Raw genomic sequence first — 22,067 nt, forward strand, 5'->3', positions numbered from 1 at the left:
AATATCCAAAACACAAATAAACTTATATTTATCAACAGGTATTGGCAGACATGATGATGATGATGATGATGATGATGATGATGATGATGATGATATGAGATGTCATCATTATTAATTATAAAAGACAACGATCCAGAATCTTCAACTCAGATTTTATATCATTTCTCATTTGTGTCACAAGTTTTCTTTATGAAGAGTCGTGGACTATACATCGCTTTGCTCTGACTGTACAGTTAAATGGCAGGATAGTATTTACAGCAGGTCAAACAGCAGAGAGGAGTGTGTGTTGTTGCCGTCAGAGCCAGACAGACGAAGAAGAAGCAGATGTTTATCACATGCTCGCTGAACAGCTGGAGGTGCTGTTTGCTCATTTCATAGCCACCAGAGGTCGAGAGGAGTTACACCGGCACCGAGGGTTGTGATTTACAACATTTAAAAGAGCATTGTGGGTAAAATCACAGCCTTCTGCCAGCCTATAATATATACTATATATTATATATTAATATTCTGTTAACTCATACCAGACTGCAGACAGAAACCTCCAACAGAAGATGAATGCAGGATAAACTCTGTTGATCCTTCTTCACAAACTTCTTCACAACTTTTCAGACTAGCGGAGGCGACATGTTGGAGACATATCTGTAAATCTAGTATTTATGTTTGATAGAATGACAAAAAAGAGCATCACATACAATCAGTGAAGTATCAGTGTAAATCAGTGCGCTGCTGGAACCAGCAGAAAAATATATTTAAAAAACATTTAAGTTGAAATCCAGAGTTTACACGGCTAGCGGGGAAAGCAGGTTGTAGCGTGTTTGTTATGCTGAAAACACACCAGAGCAGCGGCGAAGTGCGACCCGCTGCCACGCAATAAACTGCGGCGGCTGCTCTGAGGTCAGCGAGCTGCGGCCGTTTGATTCTGTGGTGACCGCAGAAGTCCCACAGCCAATCAGTGAACTGATCCTGTGACTCCTGTGAAATGTCGACCCGCCTTAAAAACATGAACACGCCTCGCGGCTGCAGGGAAGTGGCATTATTGCTGTTCGGCGCCCTTCGCCGCCGCCTGCTGTATTTTCGCCGTTATACTGCTGAGTAAATGTTGAAAACCGGCTTCGTCCACATGAAGTGTTTCCAAGTTTGAATCGTCATTGTGGATATCGTGAAAGCCCCGTTCACATTCAGGGTCTTCTTTTTAGTTTTCGACACTGTGGGCACACAGAAGGCAACAACAGTGGAACATAGTTATTATATAGTAATTAGTAATAGTAATAAAGTTATCTGATTATATCTGACTAGTCGGTCAAATCTAGAATAAATGTGTTCCTGTCCAGAACTGTGTTTCACTTCTCTTAAGATCTGTGTGACTCTCAACACCTGGAGGAAGCTCCAAACACATCACTATTAAATCATTGTTTCATTAAGAATGCATGAAGTACTACAAATCTCTGCAGGCAAGCAAATGTAGGTGTCCCGTATGTCTTATCCAATCATACTCTATTTCAAATGTTAATAGAATACATTGAACATTGTTTTATTTATTCTACCTACAAGTCTCTCCGTCGGTGCACACAACACTATCCTGTTTTCAACGTCTTCATGATTTTAACTGTGAAAAGCAAACTGTGACTCGATGGAGAGAGATGCTCAATGTGCTCAGTATGATGTGAATCTCATCGGATTGCAGATATTCTTAAAGAAATACAACTCAGAATTAACTTCAGCATGAGGTGCAAGTCAGATAGCAGAAGAAGCTATTCACACAGAAACGCTGACACCCGCTGCGTGAAGCTGCGTGAAGCTGTGTAACTCCTCTCGGTCGTGTCTCTGTACAGACTCTGTTGCAGGCTCTGGCTGCATGTTCAGGTAACACCTCCCTGATGACAGCAGGTGGCGACAAACACTCACAATAAAAGAAGACAAAGTGAAACACAGATCAGATTGTACATAGCCCTCCTGTCCCATGCCTGTCTCCTCTCAGGCCTACAGTACTGCTGTCAGGGTTGGTAAGGTTTCATCTGAATGTCTTCAGTGGTACAGACAGAATACATTCTGGGAACATAATAATAATAATCATAATAATAACGTCTTCATCCAAACAATGCTGTTATTCAAAGACTCCATGCTGCAACCTTTTTCATTGTTCAGGTTTGTAAAAGGATCTCTGTAACCTTACCCTCCCCTCCCCCCAAAGAAAACCCTCTAAAATGAATCCACAACATGAATCATTTGGTTCTTTAGTTGCTCAACACACACAGCGTCTTTTAAAGGCAGGTTAAGTGTTTGCATACAAGATGACGCAACATTTCTCAAGTCATCCTCTAAGTTTTGATTTCAGAACATTTGTTTTCCCCCTCTCCCCTCCTGTGATCCCCCGACACACATCCTGTTACCCTCCAACCCGACTGTTCTCATGACGTTGGTTTGACTGACAGCATGCTGATCGATGGCACTGTGTTGAACTGTATTACCGGTCCTCTAAAGGGGCCGAGGAGCTCCTCTGTCCTCGGAGGACCTCCTCTGTCCTGGGAGGACCTCCTCTGTCCTCGGAGGAGCTCCTCTGTCCTATACTCAGACGGAGTCCAGTGAAGGTCAGAGCTGTTTGCGTTGACCCGTCTCCGCTCGCTGCCTCATAATTCGATTTTTTTTTTTTTTTACCATGGTGGACGTTTTAACTGCAGTCTTCAGACACAACGATGACGGCTGTTTCTGCTGATAGCTACAGTATAACAAGCTGTTGTTTTATTAATACCATTATTGTCCTGTATGTCAACCATCATCACTCCCTATTGCAAACAGTATTCTATGAACTTCCAGTATTCTCCGTCTCTCTCTCACGGTGCTCTCAGAGTCATACGGCTGCACGAGGCACAAACATACAACCAGTCCAGCTGTGACAAAGAAAACCATCTCGTCCTTCATCAGATGCTTCAGACTGACTCCATCTCCACAGGAAGTGATGAACCATAGACGAAGCTGGACTCAAATGTTCTGACGTCTCACCACTTTGGTGTTAACTTGAAGCATTTATAGATGGTTCAGTCACATTAAGAGACACTCCAGGCAAAAAGCCCTGTTTTTCATGCTCTGGTCAACTTACAGAGTCGCTATTTTGCTATTCTGCTTCCATAACGGCTCGTCTTTCAGACTAGTGGAAAGAAAACATCCACATGTTTATTTGAGACTGTAGATTGCTCTTAAATTCACCAACAGTTAGCATTACATAATGCCTCATTAGCATATTTAAACAAAAACATTTGAAAACTTGTAATACAAAAAGACGTTTGTCTGAAAGTAAGTAATGAACTGGGGATCATTTCTCACCTGTAGTGTCTCCGCTGAGGAATGTTTTGTGCCATTTACAGGCAGAACGTTACGTGTTTTCTATCAGCCTCGTTCTCACACAACTAAACTGCATTCTCAATTACCTTTGGAAGGAAACGTGTTTTGTCGCGGGTTACGTTTGTTTTGTAACGTATCAGAAATACGTTTGTAAGATGGCAGACGGCCGCAGCGAGCGACCTAGCACAACGAGTAGTGAGCGACCGTTATTCAACGTTCCCCTATATTACCACGCTTTGTGTGAAACGGAGTCATCTTAAGCCAAACCAGGATGTTTTTTACTAAATCTAACTAAGTAGTCGTCTTGTTGTTGTGATTTTAGTTTCAGTTTACAACGTTAACGTTAATGTGTTTTCAACTGTGACTGTAATCCGGGAGGAAATACGTTTCCCTGGAAACGTAATGGAGAATGCAGTTTAGTTGTATGAGAAGGTAACTGTGAAGGAGACGGACTTGTTTCTATATATAGCAAAGAGAAATGAAAGATAGCTTCCTGTTGCTATCATGTGCAAACAATATGCAAAGTTGCCTAGTGCAGCTTTAACAAACGAAACAATCTGCATCACAGACATCGAGAAGTCCGATTTGAACGTCTGTCGTCCCTCAGTGAGTCTCTGTAGACCTCTGCGACAGCGTTCACGTGTTCCGGTACGCTCAGGCCGGTCTACATTCCAACATCTTCTTGAAGGCTTTCCTGAAGCTGTCATCCAAGAAGGCGTAGAGGAACGGGTTGAGGCAGGAGTTGGCGTAGCTCAGGCTGGTTATGAAATAGGAGATCCCGATCAGGAGGGGGGTGGTCCTCAGGTCCGTCGTCAGAGCCACGATGGTGCTGAGGTGGAACGGCGTCCAGCAGAACAAGCACACGGCCAAGACGATGAACACCATGATTGTGACTTTCTTCTTGGCCTTGTCCAGCGCCTTGGCGTTGCTGTTGAGCCGCATGTTCCTCAGCTTGTAGAGCATCATGGTGTACAAGATACAGATGGTGGATACCGGAATGGCGAAGCCCAAGATGAGCGTGTAGATCCGGCTGGCTTTGAACCACAGACTCTCGGGGCTGGGGAAGCTGAGCACGCAGCTCTTCCTGCCATCGTTTGGGTTCATATAGACACCGGCGAAAACAGTGAAAGGCATGACGATGAGGATGACGAGGATCCAGACGCACAGCGAGATGATTTTGGCTGCTCGGTAGGTGCGGTAAGGCATGCGCTTGGACCTCACCGTGGCCAAAACGACCAGGTAGCGGTCGATGCTCATAACTGTCAGGAAGTAGATACTGGAGAAGATGTTGTAGTGGTCTATGCTGAGGATGACTTTGCACAAGACCTCACCAAAAGGCCAGTAGTGCAGCAAGTGTTCGGCTATGTTAATCGGCAAAACCAAAGTGAACAAATCATCGGCGATGGCCAAGTTCAGGATGAACATGTTGGTGACCGTTTTCATCTTGGGGGCTTTGAGGATCACGTAGATGACGGCCGTGTTGCCCGTCAGTCCCACCGCGCAGATTACAGAGTAGATGACCGGTAGGATGACGTAGAGGTCGGCGTAGAAGTAGAACTCCGAGGGAGGAGTGCAGTTCAGGTCGGTGCGGTTCCCTGACGTCAGCGAGTAGAAGTCCACAGAGTCGTTGCAGACTGGCGGTGCGCCGCCGGGGATGGACACGTTCTTCATGTTTGAGGACCAACTAAGAGTCTCTGAGCATCGTGAGACAAATATCCAACGGTTTTACATAAATCAGAAATCAGTTTTTTAGTGAAACGTCAGTGTCTTTGTCTTCCTTGTTTGGCATCTTCTCTCACAGGATACATCGGTCATTGAGCCTCAAACGTTAGTTAAGCAAAGTTCAGCAAACAAAAAGGTTAAGTCAAGGTGAGATTAGCCTCCATTACATCACTGGAGGGACAGCAGAGAAGAGCAACAGTTCCCAATATGAGGTCCTGGGACCAGCAGCAAGTCACTGAGCAGATAACAGCCGGTCCACCAGTTCATTTACGATCACTGTTGGTTCAGTTTCTGATCATGTCAGAACGAGGTTCCCATGCAGCCTTACCTCCCAGACTGTACTGCACAGACAGTCACAGAGAAATGTGAGGAAATGATAATCCTGTCAGATGTTCAGACGGAGGAAATGTCACCGGAGGAGAGTTCCTTCATTTCGGTGCGATGTGGATCCGTTTGGTGTCCCTGATGTGAAAACACTCAGCTTCATGCTCACTAGATGAGCGCTCCGCTATCAGCTGTGAGTCACGGCTGATTTTACATTTCCACTTCTTCAAAAGCATTTCACACTTTGTTTGTCTCCGGTCGGGTTCACTCCTTCCAGTTTCCTTCCTGAAGTCGCTGTGAAAACCACATCCGGTCTCTGGTGTTGAGTTCTATCCGGATATTTAAAGTGCGTATTTAAACGTGTCCACGACGAGGTTACCGATGGTTCTGTACGGGTTAGTGCTGTCTCCCCTTCGCTGCTTCATGTGAGCTCTGGAGACGCTGCAGCCCTGAATCCTGACGACAGAGAGATGTGGAGATCAATTAGTTTCCATGCACACATTTTAACATCACTGGAGATAAACGTACTTCAACAGACAACAGGTGCAGCCGTCAGCAGTCCAGGTTTCAGGGCTCGACAGGCAGAACGGGATCACACTCTTTCTCTCTTCCTAAATGCCTTTTACAGTCTCATGAATACACACAGACAGCAATACTGACGTCTGTTAAACAGAAAGATTTCATCATCATCTCCTTTTCAAAGTCAATTAACTTCATGAATAATGAAGCTAGAAATCACCTCTAAAGTCCATTCCTCTCTTCAACCATATTCATATCTGATCTATTGTTACATGTAAGCTCAGAAGACTCTCTGTGGAATCAGCAGAAAGATAATCAAATGAATTCACAGATATTAAAGAGCACAAAGTGAGTTGAGGCGGTTTTTACCTGAATCTGCTCTCCTCTGCTCCGAGTCTCTGTAGAGTCTCTCCTCCTCTCTCCTCTTCTCTCTCCCTCCGTCTGTCGGTCTGAGGGAGACGAGCTGCTCTCCAGCTTCTGATCCTCTCTCTCTCTCTCCCTCCTTCTCTTCCTCTCTCTCCCTCTCTTCCTCTCTCTCCCTCCCTCTCTTCCTCTCTCTCTCTCCCTCCTTCTCTCTCTCCCTCTCTCTCTCTCTCTCCCTCCCTCTCTTCCTCTCTCTCTCTCCCTCCTTCTCTCTCTCTCTCTCTCTCTCTCTCTCTCTCTCCCTCTCTTCCTCTCTCTCTCCTTCTCTCTCTTCCTCTCTCTCTCTCCCTCCTTCTCTCTCTCTCTCTCTCTCTCTCTCCCTCTCTTCCTCTCTCCCTCCTTCTCTCTCTCTCTCTCTCTCTCTCTCTCCCTCTCTTCCTCTCTCTCTCCTTCTCTCTCTCTCTCTCTCTCTCTCTCTCTCTCTCCCTCTCTTCCTCTCTCTCTCCTTCTCTCTCTCTCTCTCTCCCTCCCCCTCTCCTTCTCTCTCTCTCCCCACCCTCCTGGAAGTCAGCCCCCCCGCCTGACGTCGTTCTGATTCCCGTGTCAGTCATGTTGTCTCTCAGGTTCGTGCTGCGTCCTCTCTCATGTCAAAATGATTTTTTTCTCCTTCAGGAGGAGACATTTGGACATATATGTTCTGTTCAGTCTGACGTCTCCGTCCTCTCGTCTTCTAGATGTCTTACGTCTCCGTCCTCTTGTCTTCTAGATGTCTGTGAGATGTAGATGTCTGACGTCTCTGTCCTCTCGTCTTCTAGATGTCTGACGTCTCCGTCCTCTCGTCTTCTAGATGTCTGACGTCTCCGTCCTCTCGTCTTCTAGATATCTTACGTCTCCGTCCTCTTGTCTTCTAGATGTCTGTGAGATGTAGATGTCTGACGTCTCCGTCCTCTCGTCTTCTAGATGTCTGACGTCTCCGTCCTCTCGTCTTCTAGATGTCTTACGTCTCCGTCCTCTTGTCTTCTAGATGTCTGTGAGATGTAGATGTCTGACGTCTCCATCCTCTGATCTTCTAGATGTCTGACGTCTCCGTCCTCTCGTCTTCTAGATGTCTGACGTCTCCGTCCTCTCGTCTTCTATATGTCTGACGTCTCCGTCTTCTCGTCTTCTAGATGTCTGTGAGATGTATATGTCTGACGTCTCCGTCCTCTCGTCTTCTAGATGTCTGACGTCTCCGTCTTCTCGTCTTCTAGATGTCTGTGAGATGTAGATGTCTGACGTCTCCGTCCTCTCGTCTTCTAGATGTCTGTGAGATGTAGATGTCTGACGTCTCCGTCCTCTCGTCTTCTAGATGTCTGTGAGATGTAGATGTCTGACGTCTCCGTCCTCTCGTCTTCTAGATGTCTGTGAGATGTAGAAGTCTGACGGCAGGTGTCAGAGAGGAAAGCTTGTCTTTATGTCCAGTGTGTGTTTCCTCTCTCAGCCTGTAGGCTGCTTTCATTAATCCAACGGATGTGACGTCATGTCTTTCCTCTCCTCAGCTCCGCTACGGGGCTAACAGCGAGCAACCGTAGCTAACGTTCAGTTAGAAATGGAGTCAGCCAACGCCAACAAACGACGAGCCGCCACCACGACTCAGACTCCGACTCAGACTCCGACACAAACTCCAACGGAAGCACAGAAACAACACGGTTCTATCTGGTGAAGCCGTCTGTGAGGAAAGAAGGAAGGAGGAAGGAAAACTAGGATCAACATGGACCTCCGGTTCACGGAGGGACCTCGGTTTGGTTTTGGGTATAAAGAGCGAGACCAGCAGGACGCTGACTGTCGTTGACTTAACGGCCACCGGTGTCACTGTTAACAAGCTGTTCCTGATCCTTACAGTCCCTTTAAGTCTCATCTCTCTCTTTAAATGACATCAAATCACTAATGCTCGTTCAATATATACGATTTGTCTTCCATACATTTCACTCCTTTTCCTTCCAACAACCTTTGTGTTTATTTGACTTTACACATTACACACGTGTGTGTGTCATTTCAAACCGTTACAGCTGCAGTTAAAAGCATCACGGTTGGGTTTAAAATAAGTACGAACTAAGAATAAAATAAAACGTAAGAAACGTAACATAAGAACAGAAAACACGTCTCAAACGTCACTTCAACTTCTTAAGAACTCGACAACACTTTGGGGACGCGAGCACCAAAAGTCCTCAAGTCTCCAGCCCACACTGAGATCACCCCGATGACATCACTATGACGTCATCAGGGTTATTTTGTCTAACATGGATAGCTCCCTCCAGAGCCTCAGAAGGAACCAGACAATAGTTTCCACACGTTGAGCAGAACTCGTCATGATGAGTAAACAGACCTTCATGTGTAACATCACAGTATACTGATATATATATATATATCTATATATATATATATATATAGATATATATACTGTAGATATATATACTGTATACTGGGTGTGTTTCACATCCGTCAATCCTCTAACAAATCCACATTCAAATACCATCTACGAATACATTACTTAAACAGCTGATCGATAGTCCAGTGTTGGTCATGTATGGTTTTCTTTGTTTTCTTTGTTCCTCTTCCCTGATGACAGGCCTTGAGGCTAAACAAAAATTGTGGAAGATTTGTGTATGAATTTGAAATTTGAAATTTATATATGTTTGAAAATGTGAGTGTTATTGGTGTAACACAAATGTGATGTTGTATATAGTATGCATGTGATAAATTAATGTACATGATTTCGGACCCCAGGAAGACTAGCTGGTGCCATTGGTATCAGCTAATGGGGATCCTTTTTAAATAAATAAATACTGGGTGTGTACTGTCCCTTTAAAACGGACTGTTCTTTATATCTACCTTCTACAGTACGGGTCACACTCTCCTTTAGACTTTAACTTTTTTATAGCCGGTTTCCTTTCACAGATTTTATTGCCTTTTTTATACGCCGTTATTACAACATGATTAATGACTTAATAACTGTTAGATGGAGGAAGTTTAAAGAGTTGCTGGTTTCTCATTTGGCATCAAAAAGGTTTTAATCACACATCTTAATCTCAGCGGTGCATTCACTGTCGCTGATGGAAGGTTTGGACTGAAGTCAGCCAGTCTGCCTGAACCTTCCTCTCTGACATCCTTCCATGAAAGAAAGTGTCTAACACATCAGAGCAATGTCTGCAGACCGCTGTAGACTTGTTCTTTACAGAGAGACAGTCAGAGCTGTTATTGTCTGGAACTCTCCGGCAGACCGAGTATCAAACAAATGACTCTTCCTTTTCTTCTTCTTTCCTCTGCGGCTCGTTCTCCTCCGGATGATGAAGATGATGAAGATGAAGATGAGGGATCTTCAGTTCAGTCTGAGCTGAACGGCCTCCTCTCGTGCTCTCTCTTCCTCTGCCTTTTCTTTCTTTCCCAGTTGTCTCACGTCGTCTCGCCGTCTCCGTCTCTTTGTGTGAGCGTCTGAAGGGGATCTCGTCGTACATTAAATTGCCCAGATGCTGCGTGTTCCTGCTCTGAATCCCTGAACGCGTTTCAGACCGAGGCGAGGCGCTCTAAGAGGCTGCTCTGTTTGAACATGACATTTTACTCATAATGAGTCAAAGCACCCTCCACTGGGCTGTGACCACATCACCTGCAGTGTGTGTGTGTGTGTGTGTGTGTGTGTGTGTGTTGAGGTCATATTAAAGTCTTCAGTAGTTTTTCTCCCTTTAGTTTAACACATCTCTGGCTTGAATGTTAGAACTGCCCTCTGGTGCAAGGCGTATAAATACCACGACATCACACGGACATGAGGACACATGTCGGGGTTCCTTCTCACTGAAGGACAAGAATAACAAGAATAAGAAGAAGAAGAAGAAGAAGAAAGGCATCTTCTTCTTCTTCTTCTTCTTCTTCTTCTTATTCTTATTCTTATCTGACCTGTCATTCACCCTCTCTTCTTCTCCCTACAGCCTCAGTGCTGCAGTCTTCCTCTCAACCCCGACTTTGGAAACTGTCTGTAACTAAACTAAAACTAAAAGAGTCTGGTTTGACTTGTTAACAAACCACCGCAAATATGTAACACAATAAAACTACATGATTTAGAGCAGGCTCAGCGACCTTTACTGTCAAAAGAGCCATTTTAGACAAGAAAAATCTGTCTGGAGCCGCAAAACATGTGATCATTGTGATGAAGGAAACACAGTTTATAGTCTCAGTATATAGTATATCAGTCTAATGCAGTGAGGGCCAAAGAGACAATGGACTACGGAGTATTAGGACCACATTGAGGGAAACAACATCTGAGATTTACACAATAAAGTCATAACTTTACGAGAAAAAAAGAAAATAAACACGTAAAACTACTACTTTATAATATTCTGACTTTATTCTCTAAATCTCAGAAACATTTTTTTCCCTCAATGTGTCCCTAATACTCCGTCGTCCCGTCGTCCCGTCGTACCATAGACCTACAACAGGGATCAATAATACTGAAAATGTTTGAGTGTCAGCTCGGTGGTTTAGAATTGTGTTTAGAATTGGTTATTAATGACTCTTTCCATGTGAGACCGTTCCTGCCGAGAGAGAAGAGAGCTCAGGAAATGAAAGTAAATCATGCAGCAGGTTCATGTGTTTGTCCAGGGAGTGGTATCCAAGTATACAACCCACTGTTTAATCCTGTCACACGTACACGGGCACATCCAGCAGACTCTTTCTTCATCCACTAGACGCTTACTCAAAAAGGAAAACACAAGTTTACAAGTGAAGCGTATTTCTGAAATAAATGTTGATGCCCAGTTTGAAATGAGCTTCTGTTCTGTTCTGTTCTGTTCTGTTCTGTTCTGTTCTCTTCTGTTCTGTTCTCTTCTGTTCTGTTCTGTTCTGTTCTGTTCTGTTCTGTTCTGTTCTCTTCTGTTCTGTTCTGTTCTGACGGACGGAGATGCCCACAATGAAAAAGACAATCAGTGACATTCTGGCAGTCCGTGCGCTGTAACCACCGTTCACTGGCTTTAGTTGTTTCATTAAAATGTTACTCTTTCTGCCTCGCGGTGCTTTGTGTTTGGTGTTTCTGATGTTTCTGGTGTTTCTGGAACACAGTTCATGTTGTAATATTACTCTTTCTGCCCCACGGTGCTTTGTGTTTGGTGTTTCTGGAACACAGTTCATGTTACGGTTGGGCTCAGAAATTAGCCATCCATCCGTTTTATATCCCCACTTCATCTGTTCCGGGTCACAGGAGGACCGGAGTCGACGGCAGCAGGCAGCGCACAAACACATTCACACCCACAAGCAATTTAGACTTTCCACTTCATCTGACCTGAATGAGTTTGAGTGGGAGGAAACCAGACAGAGCACCTGGAAGCACAGCGTGCATACACAAGGAGAATGTACCAACGCTCCGTCCTGATGCTTTCTACCTTGATTTGAGTGCTTACTTTAAAATGTATGGACGAGAGGTGACCGCAGGTCTGCAGAGCAGCTCGTATTTATGGCAGAACATTTCAGATAGCGGAGGGAGAGATGAAGATGTCAAAGCCTAAAGGACATGTGTTTTATGTGCTGGAGGTGTTGACCGTTCAAACACTGAGAGGTGTTGGTGTCGGTCCTAAAAGCCCCGTCAACACCAGCTAATGGATGGACTTCACTTCAGCGGATCAAATAATACACTGACCTGCTGTGTATGTGTGTGTGTGTGTGTGTGTGTGTGTGTGTGTGTGTGTGTGTGCGTGCATGCGTGCGTGCATGCGTGTGCGTGTGCGTGTGCGTGTGTGTGTGTGTGTATTTTCTATTTGCTCAGTGTGTCATTAGTTCATCTGGTGCAGTCTCTCTGTAAAGTCTTATCATGGAGGGGAGAATGTTACTGTTACCTTGAAATGATCAAATTAAAAAACACACATTCTAGTCATGCAGATACAGTTTGGGATTAATTTGTGTGGATTTTGAGTATCTGCCTCGACCCCAAACCCAACGCAGCAAACATGTGACGTCAGGAACACGTTCAGATCATGTCTGTATAACATCCGTCAGTCGGGTGGACGTGGAGGTTGGGTTCAATACTTGAACATCTGGTTAGCGGCCTGGTTGGACGTCTGCCACCTGGTTGGACGTCTGTGGCCTGGTTGGACGTCTGAGGCCTGGTTGGACGTCTGCCGCCTGGTTGGACGTCTGCGGCCTGGTTGGACGTCTGCCGCCTGGTTGGACGTCTGCGGCCTGGTTGGACGTCTGCCACCTGGTTGGACGTCTGTGGCCTGGTTGGACGTCTGAGGCCTGGTTGGACGTCTGCCGCCTGGTTGGACGTCTGCGGCCTGGTTGGACGTCTGCCGCCTGGTTGGACGTCTGCCGCCTGGTTGGACGTCTGCGGCCTGGTTGGACGTCTGCCGCCTGGTTGGACGTCTGCGGCCTGGTTGGACGTCTGCGGCCTGGTTGGACGTCTGTGGCCTGGTTGGACGTCTGCCGCCTGGTTGGACGTCGGCGGACGTGCAAAATGGGTTCAATATCTAGACATCTGACTAGGACCCCTTTGGGACGTCTGTGGAATAGTTGAACGTTAAAAAGACCTTTCTGACTCCTTAGTGGACGTCTTCGGACGTCTTCGGACGTCTTCGGACGTCGACAGAGACGTTAAATTGATGTCTTTTGGACGTGTCTTTGCTCAGTGTAATGTTGTGCTGAGCTGAACGTGCACGTTCCTCTTGCTCATGTGATCAAGATTTATTTGAGCCGTGAATTTGTGACGTTTGAGAAATGCTTGTTCACTTGTGTTTAGTCTTTCTGCTCACACAGAGGAGATGTATCAGCTCATTTCCTGGTTCTTACTTGTATTCCTGGTTTCTACTAGAACATGTTTACATGCTTTAATGTTCAATAAACTCATTCTTGTTCTCCTCTCGTCTGTCTGAATATCCCTGTATTCACTGTCTGTTCCAAGTCTGCTCTGATTGGCTGGTGAGATAAACATGGTTCACCTTTGTAAAGGTAGCTCTCCAGCTGTGGGCGGTATATTCTAATGAGGCTGCATGTGACATAGGAAGGGGAGCCACATCTGATTGGCTGGTTGAGTCACATGTTTTCTGATCTAGACAGCCCATAATAACCTGATTGGGTTGGTGGGAACTCCAGAGACCCAGATGGATGAACACAAGCACTGAAACAGAGAGTTTCTCATGATCCCCTTTATCTCTCTGACTAGCCTGACCCTTTAAGAAGAAGTGCACCTCCCCTTTAAAATGTATTTCTGGGTCTCTGTTCTGCTGTAATATTAGTTTATATATTATTATTATTTATTATTTATTAATATTAGTAAGAAGGGATTTTGACTTGTTTATCAACTTCACTAACAATATGGATGTTTAGATTTTTTTCTCTGGAGAGATGACATTTGATTAATATTTGTGTGAAGGTACAATAGAGAACCGTTTGTCTGTAAACGAGGGGAGATCGATGCTACCTGGTCAGAGAGGCACTAATGCAGAGCTCCTCCCTGATTGGCTGCAGACATCAGGTGACTGTGAATATAAAGACAGTTGGTCTGTTTTCACTCTGCAGGAAGACGGAGGACGGCCGGTTGTTTTGTGTGCTGTGAAGGTTTCTCCTCACTTATCATCTGCAGAGGAACTGAAGTAATAAATCTAATGAAACGGTTTTTGTTTCTCCTTTTTGTGGCCGGTCTGAATAAAAGATAAGATATACAGAAAGTCAACGGCTGCATCCCACAAACCTCATCGTCAGTCTGCGTTAAGGAAACATTGGAGCCGTGGTATATAGAGAGAATGCAACATAAGACATTGTCTTACTCATTACTTGTTTGCAACGTACCCGTGGACAACTAGACAACTTTCACTGGATTACTTTGATACTGAAGAAACCTTTAAAATGTGATGATTTTCAGACGAAGACAGAAGTTCTGTCTTTTGTCCATTATTATTAAGCATTTATTTGTGATGGACATCAGAGATAATAACATCCTCAGAACGTGTAGGTTACAGAATGTAAAGATAGATGTGTCCTAGCTGTGGGTTCAGATCTGACTGAGTTATGACGCTGAGAAGGCGTACCATTTATGACATGAACTGCAGCAATCGGGGGGGCTCTGAGGGTTTTGAAAACAGCCTCCATGAGCTGAGTTTCACATCCGCCGCTGCAGCTCCAACTGCTGACCACGAGGATGATCCGACCAAATCAAGAAGCCAAACTTCCCGTTTGTTCCCAGCATGCACCTGTCTCTCTATCTTTGCTTCACCTTTCTCCCTCCACACCCGCAGTTTAAAACCCCCTAGAGGAAGAGTTGCATTAAATGGATATATTAATGTCAAATAAAGTACTTCATATCTAAAGAAAACTGAATGAACTTGTAAAAGTTAGATTAGACCTCACACACACTAACGGGCTCATTGGATCGGTGAGGAGTGTCAGCTTAATGCAGCACTTACTGTAGATAATATCTCTGATGGCAAAATCCCCCCCAAGACCAGAGCATTCTGGTTTTCCTCTTGAATCCCTGAGCACACAGGGAGACTTCCAGAGAACATCAACATCCTGACAGCGACCCAGCGGTGGGCCGGCGATGATGAATCAGGTTCCAGTCTGCTTACGTTGGCAGCAGAGGACACGGTCACGGCTTCCTCCTCCACCGAGCAAAACACTCGACATGATACGATTCATACGAGCAGTAAAAGCCCGACACGCCAATAAATGAGAGCTAAAAGCCTGATAACACTATGAACTCCCAGTAAAAGCACAATAAACCAACAAAACAAGGATACGGTTGCTAAAGAATCACAGAGATCCGTCCAAACAAACCAGCTTCAACAGTCCCGGAAACATTCGTGAGTTGCTTGGATCTAACGGATCTAACGGATCTAACGGATGTAACGGATCTAACGGATCTAACGGCCAGTAGATCATCAGAAACAATAACAGCACGATGTCTGGACAGCTGCTCATATTCAGCTCAACAGGACAGTTAGTCACACAGACTGTAGTTATGTCTTTATTCCATATTCAACTGGACATTTCTAACCTCGCAGGACAAGAAATGAACTCTACATGTTCTTTACAAAGTCCAGTTTATTGACCCAACCCAGTCTCACGGGAAGGCGTATAAATCCCACAACATTACATTCCACGTGTCATGATTCACATTTTAGCCTTTCGGCGTGTCATTTGTACGAAACGAAAACATCCACAGTAAAGTTCAGACAAGAAAACCACTTAGTTAGGGTAAGGGGAAACTACGACAGAGTGTTAGGGCCACATGGAGGGAAAGACATTCTGAGATTATGAGAATAAAGTCATAACTTTACGAGAAAACAAATGAGTTTCCTCCTCCAGTAAAGAGTCAGTTCCTCCATCAGGTCCGTGTGGTTCCGTGTGAAGACATCATGTTTAGTCGTAAGATAAGTAAAAAATGAAGCATGTGAAGAAGTTTGTTAGAAGCTCATTTTAATGATATCTGGATTTCATTATCTTTGTGGATTGGTCCGTTAATTTGAGTGAGGAGGTTCTGCATGAAGCACAGATGTAAGGAGGTTTAGGCATTAGGTTAGTCTAAACAGGATTCAGTTGAAAGTTTCACTTTCGTTCAATCTAAAGGAGAATGGACTTGTGTTGTGATACACTGAGACCATCAGCAGGACGGACTGTGTGTTGGTACAGGCTGGTAGGCTTGGATGGATGCATGTTGGCCTTATGCGTTGGTGTGTGTGGCTGTAAGAGTTAGTGTGTGCGTGCGCGTGTGTCTGTGTGCGTGTGTGAGGGTGTGCCTATTAAGTGGTTGTGTTTCTCATTGCAGTGGTGGCAGGTTTCAGCCGATAAGTGCTCAGTGTGACACGTCCGTGCACACACACACTCTTAAGCTGCCAGCCTAAGTGTCAGTTGTTACAGTAATTGGTGTTCGAACTCCATTTAGCCAAATAGTAATTTAGTTTGTGCTGAGAGGGGGGGCAGAGGTTAGAGGAGGGAACGAGGCACAACAGTGAGAAGGATGGTTATTTCTATTATCTGGACTTTTCACTTTTCCTTTCGGCTTCGAGCAGACGCGATATGACTTCTGAGCCGTGAGTGTAAGATGTCGAAAAACTTCATTAAAAAAGTCCTGATATTTTTCGACATACTATAATACGACTTTTTTTATGACATTTTTTGACCAGCTATACTAAATGAAATGGAAATATGGATAGAAGGCAAGAGAATCGTGAGGCATTAAAGAAAGCAAATGAAGCAGGAGAGATGGAGATAGAGTCTTACAGAGAGATGGAGTTTTACAGAGAGATGGAGATAGAGTCTTACAGAGAGATGGAGTTTTACAGAGAGATGGAGATAGAGTCTTACAGAGAGATGGAGTTTTACAGAGAGATGGAGATAGAGTCTTACAGAGAGATGGAGTTTTACAGAGAGATGGAGATAGAGTCTTACAGAGAGATGGAGATAGAGTTTTACAGAGAGATGGAGATAGAGTCTTACAGAGAGATGGAGATAGAGTTTTACAGAGAGATGGAGTTTTACAGAGAGATGGAGATAGAGTCTTACAGAGAGATGGAGATAGAGTCTTACAGAGAGATGGAGTTTTACAGAGAGATGGAGATAGAGTCTTACAGAGAGATGGAGATAGAGTTTTACAGAGAGATGGAGATAGAGTCTTATAGAGAGATGGAGATAGAGTTTTACAGAGAGATAGAGTCTTACAGAGAGATGGAGATAGAGTCTTACAGAGAGATATAGATAGAGTTTTACAGAGAGATGGAGATAGAGTTTTACAAAGAGATAGAGTTTTATAGAGAGATGGAGATAGAGTCTTACAGAGAGATGGAGATAGTCTTATAGAGAGATGGAGATAGAGTTTTACAGAGAGATGGAGATAGAGTCTTACAGAGAGATGGAGATAGAGTTTCACAGAGAGATGGAGATAGAGTTTTACAGAGAGATGGAGATAGAGTTTTACAGAGAGATGGAGATAGAGTTTTACAGAGAGATGGAGATAGAGTTTCAGAGAGAGATGGAGATGGAGTTCAAGAGGTGAAAAAGGAGAGAATATGTTCTGCAGCTGAAGAAAGAGAGATGCAGAAATACTGAAGGTGAGAAATTGAGGTGATGGAGAAATGAATGATGGAAGAAAGAGAACTCATATTCGTCTCTCCTTCTGCAGCTCAGAGCGTTTCAGCCCAGACTAGATCCTCCTCAGTCAGTTCTACGTCTGCTGAAAGGAATCACTCCACTAAACAATGAGAATGGTCTGGTCTGAGCCGCAGCAGTGAGATGGATCATTAAACCCACTATAACGAGTAATGAACTTGATCCCACAAAGCAGGATGTGTCTGCATGTGGGTGTTTTCCCATCGTGGGTGTAGCCGGGTGTTATTTCACTGAGCCGCATTCTGCTGCATTGATTTTAATCTTATATTTGAATGTCCATCATGAGTTTGACAATGCTGTCTGAGTGCAATGCTAAATATCTGCAGTATTCTTTCAAGGTAGAACATGAGATGAAGGTATCCTCCCCAAATGTCAAGCCACAAGACTGATGGACCTTTTCCCAAAGGATGGAACTGGAATAAACATCAGCACAAACCAAACAGAAATCTAATAGAAACGACTTCACATGAAAGCTTTGGTCTCCAGGACCGGAGTCTCTGCTCCTCTGCTCCTCTGCTCCTCTGCCTGCCTTCACTCACACACCATGCTCCTTCTCTCTCTCTCTCTCTCCACCTCTCACGTGCATGCTGCTCACTCCACACTGCAGAAGAGTTAGTTTAGCTCTGAGAATATCTAGTGAATGTTCAGTGGACGTTTGTGCAGAAATAACTGCTGCAGCTCCTCCAGACCAACAGAGGTTTCCCGTGTCTTGTTTCCTGCTACTGAGTGAATAGACGGGGCTCCGCAGAGAGAAACGTTGTCGTCTCCGACCAAAACTCCGAGCCCAAACCTCATGCAGGAGTTGTTCTTCTTGCTTTTGTCTCCTCCTGACTGGACTACTGCTCTAGTGTTTAACTGGACTACTGCTCTAGTGTTTAACTAGACTACTGCTCTAGTGTTTAACTGGACTACTGCTCTAGTGTTTAACTAGACTACTGCTCTAGTGTTTAACTGGACTACTGCTCTAGTGTTTAACTGGACTACTGCTCTAGTGTTTAACTAGACTATTGCTCTAGTGTTTAACTAGACTACTGCTCTAGTGTTTAACTAGACTACTGCTCTAGTGTTTAACTAGACTACTGCTCTAGTGTTTAACTGGACTACTGCTCTAGTGTTTAACTGGACTACTGCTCTAGTGTTTAACTAGACTACTGCTCTAGTGTTTAACTAGACTACTGCTCTAGTGTTTAACTGGACTACTGCTCTAGTGTTTAACTGGTGTTCCCAGTGTTCCCAGTGTTCCCAGTCACTATAAAAGCTGCCACCTTAGTCCTCTCAGAGACGCTCTTCCCATGCACCTTGTTTGGGTCGGTCATAGTGTCCCCCCCCCACACATCCTCTTATTCCACTGCCATCATAAATCAGTCAGTATCCTCAGTTCATGTTGGTTCTCTTGGTTCTCTTCCTTTATTGGCTCTCGTCTGCTGAGGAGCAGGTTAACCAAATCATACCTTTTAGATCACCTCTTTTTATCAGTTAGTGTCTAGTTCACTGCTTTCTGTCCTGTTAATTTCATTTCTGTATCTTTTTATTATTATTCATTTTGAACATGGTAAGACTGGTTTTGAAAAGCTCTATATGAATAAATGAGATGTGTCATTGTGGACCTCTTCACATGCACATTACTGCCAGCTGATTCAATAAAACAGTTAAGTGGACGTAGAGACGGGTCTGTTCAGTGTCTCTCTGCACCCAGACGGTGAGGACGAGCTGCTGCTTTATGTGACATCATTATGTGACATGATGTGTATATACATATAACTGTAGAAATGTACCGATGAGGACCGAGGTGGAGGACCGAGGTGGAGGACTGGAGGTGGAGGACTGGAGGTTGAGGACTGCAGGCGGATGCAAGTGGCAGTGTTATTCATCAACGTGTTTGTAATGTACCCGGTGTGTTCCTGTTTCACTGCTGGAGTTAATTCCATCTAATTGCATGTCTCTCTCTGTGTGTGTGTGTGTGTGTGTGTGCTCTCCTATTCCTATACTTTAAAGGACCAACTCCTCACCAGGATGTAAAAGGAAGCAGAGACATTTAGAGTCAGATTTAGGGACTTAAATGAATCCTCTGAGATCCCGACCGACTTCACCGTCTTTCAGAGGCTGTAGCAGGCTGAGTGTTCGAGCCAGTTAGAGGAAACCTACAATCAAATACAAATAAAAACATAATGCGTGTCATGTCTACGTATTTTAAGCTTGTTGCGTGTCATTTAATTCGGCCCAAATGAAATGATATGACGGCTACCTGCCTGCTTACCTGCCTGCTTACCTGCGTGGCTCATTGTTCACGCAGGTAAGCACGCAGGTATTCACTGGAGTCTTCCACAGCCGCTAACTTGCCAGCTGTGAGTCCTAACAACATAATAATAATCATTTTGGAGGGAGGCCTGAGTGGACGGACTGTTAGATGTTAGTGTTGCCGACTTGGCTAGATCAGGGTTAGGGTTATGCTGCTGTAGCTACTTTCATCAACAGATTGCAGTTGTAGTTTACTCTTGCTAGTTTCTCCAGATCACCAAACCCTCACTTTAATTCTCACCACCGACGACAACAATATGAATCATGTTGTGAGAGTTTTTTGTGTATTTCAAAGTGTCATAGAACTTGTGAACTCATAACTTGTCTCTTGTGCAAAAGAAATGTTTCCGGTACCAAGAGACCTCCATGTTGTTGTGCAAGTCTGCAGATCTTTTTATCCATTACATCATGTTCAGCAGCTTCATTAGGAACATTCAGTCATCTTTTATCATTCAATTATTATTGAGAGAATGTCTTTTTGCTGGATGGCTCAGGATTATAGGATTGGTAATGTCCATAATTGCATGATGTCAGAGTTGAAATTATAATTATGTCCTCTCTGTTTGTCCTCATCACGCTTCTTCAACCAAGAACTCCACTCCTTTCTGCCCTCCTCATCTTCAGTGCCTTCTTTCTTCTTCTTCCTACTCCGCCCCTGCCTCTTTTCCTCCCATGCTCCGTCTTTGTTTTTTATTCCGTCCACACTTCAACCCTCTCATGGCATCATTCATCCTGCCCCGACGGTCCCTGGAGCTCTAGTTCTTTCCTCCCACCCCCACCCCGCCTGTCAGGGTGATTAGCCTCGTCTGTCCCATCGCCCGGCAACCCGACTAATGACAGCGAGCTCATTTCGCTGCTCCGGTCCAGCTGTCAACAAGGAAAAGAGGAGAAAGTGGTTGTGTGTGTGTGATTTCTGTCAGGTGTAGTAAATGAATTTGTCACATTTATTGTAATTTGAGATCGACTTTGAGGCATTTAGCTGCCACTCTGAACCTCAGATTCATAGTCATCGTATATTTGTGTCCGTAGACGATAACGTGGGACAGAAAAGTCCGAGATAATAAAAGGACAGATCTGCCATCCTCTCGTGTGTGTCTGACCTGCAGTCCCACAAATACAAATACTGTCCTTCAGCTTTACAAACATGACCAGCACACGCTCTAACTGACTGCAGCAGGGAGGAGAAATGGTCCCTTCAGAGATAAACCAGTTATCTACATATCACTCCGAGTCTGGCCTCGGTCCGTCGCATCCTGCTGAGACACATACTGACCTGTCTCACGGCGTCTCTCTGTGAGTGTGTTTGTGTCTGTCTTTCATTGAAAAAGGAAAATGTTGGAGATGTTGTTTTTAGTGCATGTTGTTTTCTTTCTAATTTTCCATCAGAGTGAACAGAGTCGTGCTGCAGCAGGAAATAATTGTGCAATCAGACGGCAGCATCACCAAACTGACCTTTTGTTCTGCTCTAAACAATCAGCAGGATGTGATAAACCCTTATACGGGTTGCTAGGAAGAGTTGACCATGAAAGAAATATGCTGATTTAAGAGTCGTTACTTCTGCAAGTTGACTTGCAGCAACTTGTGCAGCCGCGTCAATATCATCCACAATGGCCTCCATGTTTCTGTCCCAGTTTACCAAGGATGTTGCTAGGTAACTGGATGTACCCATTCTCAAAGACTACAAAGCTCTGATTGGTTGAGTCCAACCAGCTGAAATAGTTGTCAGTTAGCAGGAAACCAGACCTGTTTGTATTACTGAAGACATCCGAAGTTGTCGCATGTAAAGCATGTATGAAAAGTATTGGAATATCAGTGTTAGTATTACTGGATCTCAATGCTGCCTTCGACACGGTTGACCACTACTAGACCGACTGGAAGACTGGGCGGGACTTTCTGGCACAGTACTAAACTGGTTTGAATCCTACTTAAAGGACAGGGACTACTCTGTGTCGGTAGGTAATTACACATCCGAGTGGATAAATGAGACATGCAGAGAAGACAAAACTGAGGTAATTGTTTTTGGAGCCAAAGAGGAACGATTAAAAGTCACGTAAAAGAAACACAAACCTCACCAGAGATCTTGGTGAAGTCATGGACTCCGACTATTACAAAGTCAGCCCCTACTTCCACCTTCAGAATATATCAAGGATTAAAGGACTTGTCTCAGCAGGAATTGGAAAAAACTTGTCCATGCATTTATTTTCAGTAGACTCGTCTCGTCTGCAGGCGGGCCACGGCGACCTCCTTCTCTGACAGCTTCTTTTCCGATCGCCTCTTCTCCTGGAGCTGAAGGTTTCAGTCCAGCCTCCAGCTCTCCGTTCTGCTGCTCGAGGTGAAACCCCTTCTGCTCTAAACCAGTCGTCTGTTGAGCAAACTCTTTC

General features: G+C 44.6%; 1 protein-coding gene across 1 annotated transcript; it reads right to left on the minus strand.

Annotated features, from left to right (window-relative positions):
• Positions 1-478: 478 nt before the first annotated feature.
• On the minus strand, positions 479-6,370 carry npbwr2b (neuropeptides B/W receptor 2b). The gene is made up of 2 exons (XM_037771431.1): positions 6,274-6,370; positions 479-5,841 (listed from the first exon to the last, which is right to left on the minus strand). Exon 2 carries the CDS (start codon positions 5,008-5,010, stop codon positions 3,994-3,996), a length of 1,017 nt encoding a protein of 338 aa, XP_037627359.1. The 5' UTR covers positions 5,011-5,841; positions 6,274-6,370; the 3' UTR covers positions 479-3,993.
• Positions 6,371-22,067: the final 15,697 nt, after the last annotated feature.

Source organism: Sebastes umbrosus, chromosome 6, assembly GCF_015220745.1.
Source record: "Sebastes umbrosus isolate fSebUmb1 chromosome 6, fSebUmb1.pri, whole genome shotgun sequence".
NCBI classification, from domain to species: domain Eukaryota; kingdom Metazoa; phylum Chordata; class Actinopteri; order Perciformes; family Sebastidae; genus Sebastes; species Sebastes umbrosus.

Excerpts from the sequence above, each read along its gene's own strand:
- npbwr2b (XM_037771431.1), bottom strand. The coding sequence starts at position 5,010 with ATGAAGAACGTGTCCATCCCCGGCGGCGCACCGCCAGTCTGCAACGAC.